General features: G+C 58.5%; 1 protein-coding gene across 1 annotated transcript; it reads right to left on the bottom strand.

Moving 5' to 3' along the window:
- RNF215 (ring finger protein 215) lies at nucleotides 1–7,108 on the bottom strand. The gene is made up of 9 exons (XM_043559287.1): nucleotides 6,726–7,108; nucleotides 6,348–6,491; nucleotides 5,798–5,869; nucleotides 5,632–5,717; nucleotides 5,017–5,173; nucleotides 1,476–1,595; nucleotides 1,253–1,396; nucleotides 905–1,007; nucleotides 1–816 (listed from the first exon to the last, which is right to left on the bottom strand). The coding sequence occupies exons 1-9, from the start codon at nucleotides 7,008–7,010 to the stop codon at nucleotides 794–796; spliced, it is 1,134 nt and encodes a 377-aa protein (XP_043415222.1). The 5' UTR covers nucleotides 7,011–7,108; the 3' UTR covers nucleotides 1–793.
- Nucleotides 7,109–7,513: the final 405 nt, after the last annotated feature.

Below are 7,513 nucleotides of genomic sequence, written 5' to 3'. Positions count from 1 at the left end.
TTATGTTAAAATATATCCATGTTTACTTCAATATTAAACCTCCCCCCTACCCCAAATCTAAAAAAACCGGCTGCCCCTAAAAGATGCACCACATTTATCCTGCAGCTTCAAGTATCCTGGGCGGCAACCTATAGCCCGGCCAAGAAGCACAGGACTTGATGGCTCTTGAGGCCTCTGATCCCAGCCAGGCCTGGGAAGGGAACCCCGCTGGACAGGCAGTAGCACTCATAGCTCCCAGTGTCCAAGGGCTGAGGGCAGTATCAGTGGAGGGGCCTCTCTGGGTTGACCATCACAGCCTTGACCAAGAGGTGTCCCCAAGGCTGGACAGCTCCTCCCACAACCCAAACCCCAATAAATAAACATAAAGCCTGGCCAGCCACTGCAGCCTCAGCCCCCAGGGATACCTGGACAGGCAGGTCAGAGAGCTGCCAGAGCCCTGGGAACAGCTGCGCTGCCCCACACCCTCTTTCCAGGGTTCCCACCCAGGGTCATGGGATCTGTCTGTGGGGAGGGCAGACACAGACACGCCAGGATGGCAGAGAAGGGCCCCAAAGTGGCTTCTCCCTCTTGACTGGCAGGTCCAGACCCTGCATCCTTAACTGGGGGCTGTGGTCCCTCCTTCCCAGTACAAATATGATGGGGTGCCTTGCCCCCCAGGAGGGGAGGCCCCTATCCTTCCTCCCACCGGCAGAGCTTCCCATCCATCTGCTGTTGTGTTCCACGAGCCCAGGCCTAGGGCCAGGGTGCAGGCGGGAGGGTCCCTTGCCCACATGCAGAGACCCAGCTGCGGCAGCTAATCATCTGAGTAGCGGTTCCCTGCAGGAGAGGAGGAAAAAACAGGAGGGAAGGGTCAGGTGGGAAGCAGGTATATAGCCAGCCAAGGGTCCCCACCCTTGGTGCTTACCCAGCACATTGAATTTGCACAGAGGGCAGGTCTGCTGGAGCATCAGCCAGGGGTCCACGCAGTCTCGGTGAAACTCGTGCTTACAGGGCAGCACCCGGAGCCACTGCAGGGGGTGAGGCAAGAGTTCAGGCCCCAGAGTCAAGCCTCCAAGTGGGGATGCCTGGCCCCCACCTGAGCTGGGGAAATGATGAAAATCCTGTGGCCTATCCCCCGCCCACTTCTGCTTTCCTAATTATAGCGGGGGCTGGGAGCATAAGGGCCCGGTCGGAATGGTTCTGGGGTCTCTCAGGAGTGGAGTGAGAGACATCATGGGTCAGCTGATGGCTGGCCTCTGCCCAGGGCACTAACCTGCTTGTTGCAGAAGTAGTCCAAACACACGGCGCAAGTCTCAGCACCAGGCTCTGGGGGCCCCTGTGCTGCCCTACCCAGACGGCAGCGCCGGGTCTTGAGGGATGCCAGTCTCCGCACCACACGGCGCTTAAACAGATCTACCTGTTGGGGGAGGGCAGACACAGTTAAAGGGTAGGTTGGAGGTCTGGGGGCACTGGGGCTCCCAGGAGCTGGCTCTCACCTGGCCTCCGGGCTCCCGCTGGCTCTGCCTTGATGCCTGCCGCTGGGCCTGGACCACAAGGCCTGTGCACAGGAGCATGGCCACCAGCAGGATGGCGTTCCACAGCTGCTGCAGGGGCTTCTGGAGAGGGGAGTAGAGTGTCAGGGGTCCTGGGGCCACTCCACACTCTTCCCACAGTAAATCCACTCAAAGGACCAGGCAGGTAAGGTCCGTTGGCACTGTGTCCCTGCAGGCTCCTGGCTTCCTCTTCTGAAGCCTCTGTTCCTCCCATCTGTGTGCTCCCAGGGTCTGCCCCCGGCTGTCTACACAACTCCTCATCCAGCAGCTGAGGGGACCCACATGTGTCCCCAGCCCAGGCCTCTCTTGGGCAACAAACTCAGTGTGTTTTGCATACTTGGAAGCTTCTCTCTGGCAGCCTTACAGACTCCCCAGCCCCTCCCCAGCTTACCTTCCCATCCCAATCCCTAACCCACACTTCTCCTGGTCTACTTTCTTGAGCGCCATCACTTACCCACTTCCGTGTGGGCAGAACATTCACATGGTCCCCTGTGGCTTCACGCTTAGGAGTCTCATGCATCCCTTCCCTCCATCCCACCCCTCCACTCCTTGGGTGACCTGCTCAAGCCTCATTAGCCCATTTCCCACAGCCACAAGGATCTCACCTGCAAACTGATCATGGAGGACCCCTGCTGGACACTCTTCCCTGCAATGCCCCCACCCCCTGCCCCCACCCTCAGGAGAAAACCCAAACTCCTCTAGCAGCCCTCTGACAAGGCCCTAGATCTTCCACCCACTCTGTTCCTTGCTTCTTCTCATGTTCCCTGTTCTTCCTCACCCCTTCCCTTGGCTAATGCCTTTGGAAGTCCCTTGCTCCCGAGCTCTCCCTGACCACCAGGGCTAAGCAAATGCTCCCACTTGCCTCCCCCTGCCCAGCCAAGCCCTCCTCACACTCTTTAGTGTGTACTTCCTTGCCGCCGCCCTTGGTGGTCCCGCTGGTGGGAGGGAACCACATCTGACCTGCCTCAGCCTTTGCGAGTCCCCTGAGGGCCTCAGAGTTCTGGGGCACACAGTGACTTTGACTGAACTCCCCCCACAGCAATGTGGCAGCTGGACTTTGACTACAAAACAGCTGGCTCAGGAAATGATGCAGCAGAGTAAGCAAACTCCAGCCAGCTCACCCACACAAGCTCACCTTTTCACAGGGTCTTTGGATATGTTAGGAGGAATGAAAGCATTCATTTAAAAGCTTTCTGCATTCCTAGCAGCTTTCTGCCATCATGTTCTTCCTCAGCCAACAATGAAGTTCAACTATCATCATGTTGGGGGAGAGAGGCTGAGAAATGATTTGCTACCAAAAGAGAACACCACTCTGGGTAAGGCTGGGTGTCACTAGTGTCACAAGATGTTAATCTTGCTCAGTGGTGGCACCCGAGAGACCATTATCAAGAGATGTCAGTGAGCCCCAGCTTCCCACTCCTCACCCTCTCCCCTGTGGTCTTTGTGTCCCTGTCTCCCTTGTGCACCTGCTCCAGGAAGCTTTCCCCAGCCCCTTAGGCTGAGCTCAGATGCATTTGCTGTGTCCCAAGGGCCGATGCACACCATCAGCTTGGTGTTCAACCCAGCAGAGGGACAGCCATGGCCTATCTCCTCCCCAGATGGGGCCCAGGGCTGGAGTCCAGGGCTGGAGCTACCCTGCTGAGCCAGACTGACACGTGGCAGGACTCCATGGCCATTGCAATGTAAGCTCTCCAGGGTGGAACCTGGACTTCCAGGCTTTGGAGCAGCCTGTGAGCACTGGGTGGGTGGAGGGCATGGCCGCCTTGGAGCTCTGCTGCAGGCTGGAGACCAGCCTCCCCAGGCTCAGCCCATCTTAGGGACCCCCAGGTGAGGAGGGAGGGCAGGGTCTGTCCATCCGAGCAGTAAGGGAGTGGTTCATCTGACCTTTCTGATACACGGGTGCTGTAGCTCTGGATTTTGAAGCTGGAAGGATGGTGACTAGGCCCTGGGGTTGGGGCTGAGAGCTGGCTTCAGCCACCCTTAAGATTCCTCAGCTATCATGGCTAGCCAACAATTGTATGGGTCCACCGTGGCCAGCAGCATGGCTGTTCAGCTTTGCCCTCTGTACCAGCCAGACTGACCTGAAGACTGCGTACATTCCCAGCTCCAGGCCCCTTGCCCAGCCTGCCCCTTCCCTATCTCCAGTCTTTCTACAGGCACTTCCTCTCATCTGACAGCCCTTCACCAAATGTCTGCCCCACCCACAGGTCTGAGGGGGCTGCCCTCCAGCGGGAAATATGGTGGGGCTCCCTTTTCTTCCAGAAAGCCCTTCCATTCTACCAGTCCCAGTGGCTGCTCCTTCCCTTCACAGAACTGTGGTTCAGTTCCTGCTGCTCAAACAGTAAATACCACAAGCTGGGCTGAACTGCAGAGGCCTTTTTGTGTGAGAGAGCCCTGCTCATCTTTGAGCCCTTCAGGTCAGAGCCCAGGTGTCTCAGGTCTTTTGGACCCTCCACAGCCCTTTTCATGGAGCCCTAAGTGTCCTAAGATCTCAAAAGTTATCTGATGACTGCTAACTCATTCAGGAACTTCTAACAGTGAAGATATTCAGGGTAGCAGCACCTGCCCATCTGCTCCATGCCCACTGCGAGCTTTATGTACACGACTCCCTGACAACCCTGTGGCTGTGTGCTGGCCTTGGTTCACAAGCGAGGGATATGAGACCAGAGAAGTTAAACACACAGCCTGAGATCACTCAGCTAAAATTGCAAGTCTGCCTGACTTGAAGTTGCCCCGCATGGTCCACATCCACCAACATCTACCGGAGGCTGCCCACCAGGAGACCAGGACATGCCTGCCCTGCAAAGAGTAGGGACTCGAGAAATGCTTATGGATGGAATACCTTTGAACCCTCTCGATGCCCAGCATTGAGAAATCCAGAGATAAGTAAGACATAGCCCCAGCCTTCAGGAGACACCCATTCCCCAACACATATACAGGATGGCCTGTCCTAAGAACCCTGTGAAGGGCTTGACAAGGCACTGCTGTGATTTAGAAGAAGGAGAGAGGAACAGTGAGCGGAGGTTGTGAGGGAAATTTTCCAAAGAAAGCAGGCAGACAGAGACATATGGAGATGGAGAAAAAGAGCAGGCATGGGCAAGGCCTAGAGGCAGGAAACCAGGGTATGTGTGAAGGCCAGTAAATGGCACAGGATGCAGAATATAAGGAGAAAGCTAGAAAATAAAGGATAGGTGAGTAATTAGGAGTGCTGTGAAAGCCAGACTAAGGAGTCTGAGCTTTATTCTGTAGGCAATGGGCAGCCAAAGAGGGCTTCTGAGGGGGAGAATAACATGACAATAGTAGTTGACACTGTGCATGACCCTGGTCAGGCACTGCACGGAGCACCCACCATGTCAATGAACACTCATTTCAGCCCTGGGAGGTGGAAGAAGTGCTCCTGGTCACCAAGGTGAGGAGAGGCCACAGGATCTGAGACAAGGCATGTGTGCGGCCCCACCTGAGTCTCCTCCCCCCAGGCACCCACCTGCTCCTGGGCCCGACTGCCTCCCAGGCACACCAAGTCCTGCCATCCTCCGTAGCCATCCTTGGAGAGGCCACAGGTGGTCCACAGGGTCAGCTTCCACTCGATATTGGCTGACAGGGACTCTCCGCTGGTGATCTCAGCTGTGGCCTGGGTCCTCCTGGAAGGGAAAGCCACAGAGGGGCCAGACAGAAGGACTCTTGGGAGGAGAGACCCAGACCCATCCACCCCAGCCTTGTAGAAAAAAAAGGATACCCCCAAGTATCCTCCCACAGCCCTTCTGCTTTGGCTTCTAGGTCCTTCCTGGCTATTGGTTTTTCCAGTTCTTGTATCAGCCAGGCCAGGGAGGCCTGCAAGTCCCAGAAAGAACCCGTTAATCAGGAATCCAGCTTCCTCCTTGCTAGAGCCAATTCCCCTCTGTCCCTAGAGCTGTCTCTTTGCTCCAGGCCTTGGTATCTTCTTTCAGTCCCCTCACCCATTTTTCAGACTAAGAGACTATAGCTTTAAGGTTAACAAGAAAATCCCTGGTCCTGAGACCTCTGAACCATGGCAGATTCAGGGACCCCTCAGTACCCAGGCTCCCAGGCCCAATCCTTTGGAACCCAAACCCCAACTCACTGCAGCAGTGCCTCCAGTAGCTTGGTGACATTGGAGGAATAATGGAGGACAATCACTGGTCTGAGCAGAAGCTGCGATATGTCTAGCTGTTAATGGACAAGAAGGTCAGCTGGCCTTGGTCCCCTCTTCCCTGGCCTGCACACCCCCACTGCCTGAACACGTTTACCTCTCGGACCACGTTGTGGTTCAAGATGAGGAGGAGCAGGGCAGAGGCTCCCAGGAAGAGTGCTCTCCGCATCTGCAAGGGGACAAAGGCAGAAGCTAGCAGGCACCCTGCCCACACACCTGCCTCACCACCCACGACAGGGTTCTTAGTTCCTGGCTCTGCAGCAAGTGTTTCCTCTGGACAGACTGGCTGTACACTCTTTGAGGTCAAGGGCAGAAACTCTTATTCCTCCTGCCATTCCCCCAGATGCTCTGTGGGACTCCAGTGATTCTGTGCCTTCCCTGGTCCTAGCAGGAAGGGCCTGCCCCCACACCCTGGGCAGGAACTCCCCATCTGATACTCTCAGAGCCTGATGAAGCTTCCTGGCTCTCTCTGGCCTCCTCCCACCTCCCTGTTTCCACTGACTCAATTCTACAAACTGGGGGCCCTTGCCTCACCCAGGCCCAGGGTTTCTCTGGAAGCTCCTTAGGGGCCCACATGGTAGTCTGGCTCTAGCAGATGCCTTGAAACCCCTTCCTCCAGCCCCCTTTGCCACCTACACCCTCTGCACCTGCTGGACCAGGGCCTTAGGATAGGCCTGCGGGCCGCTGCCCTGACTCTCCTGGTGGAACTGGGCCGCCTGCTCCTTGCCCACGTATGCCACTGCAATCCAGCCTTCTACCGGCACCTCCTGCTCAGCATCCACGATGTCCATCTGTGGGGCAAAGGACCATGGGCAGAGGGAGGAGGGGGAAGAAGAGGGGACACACGGAGGATTCAAGGCCAGGGTTTGGAAGCGAGTTTGAAGGGGAGAGCATCTGGATCTCAGGTTTTGGAAGCCGGAATCTGGGGCCTGGGCAGCCTGGGGAGGGAGCGCTGGACTGCTAGGGCTTGGTCCAGGATGAAGGCCAGATCTGGGTGCGGAGCCAGATGGCTCGGCTGCGCTCACCAGCAGCAGGCGACCGCCCAGCGTGGGTGCTGGGTCGGCTTCGGGGCCAATCCTGACGCCCTCCAGGATCAGAGCGTCCTGTCGCGGCAGCCTCACGTCCACCCTCACGGCGCGGGCCCCGCCCCGCCCCGCCCTGGCCGCAGGCTCGCTGCCGTCCGCCGCGGCGCCGGGTCCCGCCAGGCCCAGCCAGAGCGGCAGCAGGGGCAGCAGCAGTAGCAGTGGCGACGGCGGCGGCGGAGGAGGCGGCGGGGGCGACCTCAGAACGGGGCGAGCGGCGGGGCCCATGGCCGGACCCTGCGAGCAGACGAGACGGGAGCCGGGGGTCCGGGGCGCTGGGGGGCGAGGGGGTGGGGAACGTAAGGAACGAGGCCGCGGCCGGACGGGGCGGGGCGCCGGGAGGGGTGGGGGCGGGGCCGGACGGGGCGGGGCGGGGCGCCAGGATGGGGGTGGTTCTTTGCGACTCCAGCGCTCAGACTGGGCCGCGCGCACCCCCTGGTGGCGGCAGAGAATTCAGGCGCCCGCAGCCGCGGAGGCCGGAATGGGGCGGAGCCCGGGTAGAGGTCTGTGCAGAGGTGGGAAGTCAGAGAGTTAGCGGTCACCGCCTGTGGCTGTTAGACCTGCCGAGACCAGAGCAGGGAGACCGAGGGAAAAAGTTGGCCGCAAGGGAGGCGGAGGCACGATCAGGGCTCCAGAAGGGCAGGAGCAAGGGACAGCACTTGCTGTGCGCCAGCCTTAACGGTTACACGGTCATACGGTGTGGCCTTGGTCAAGTCACAACCCCCTCCTTC

The sequence above is a fragment of the Prionailurus bengalensis genome, chromosome D3 (assembly GCF_016509475.1).
Source record: "Prionailurus bengalensis isolate Pbe53 chromosome D3, Fcat_Pben_1.1_paternal_pri, whole genome shotgun sequence".
In the NCBI taxonomy this organism is placed as follows: domain Eukaryota; kingdom Metazoa; phylum Chordata; class Mammalia; order Carnivora; family Felidae; genus Prionailurus; species Prionailurus bengalensis.
The sequence above is the reverse complement of the archived record's forward strand: the minus strand, read 5'-3'. Positions and strand labels throughout refer to the sequence as shown.

Bases quoted from the DNA above. Each gene is read 5' to 3' on its own strand.
- RNF215 (XM_043559287.1), bottom strand. From the start codon at position 7,010: ATGGGCCCCGCCGCTCGCCCCGTTCTGAGGTCGCCCCCGCCGCCTCCT. The intron at 5,870-6,347 runs GTGCAGAGGGTG...GTCCCCTTGCAG, and splicing joins CTAAGGCCCTGGTCCAGCAG to ATGCGGAGAGCACTCTTCCT. The intron at 1,397-1,475 runs GTGAGAGCCAGC...CTCCCCCAACAG, and splicing joins AGCGGGAGCCCGGAGGCCAG to GTAGATCTGTTTAAGCGCCG.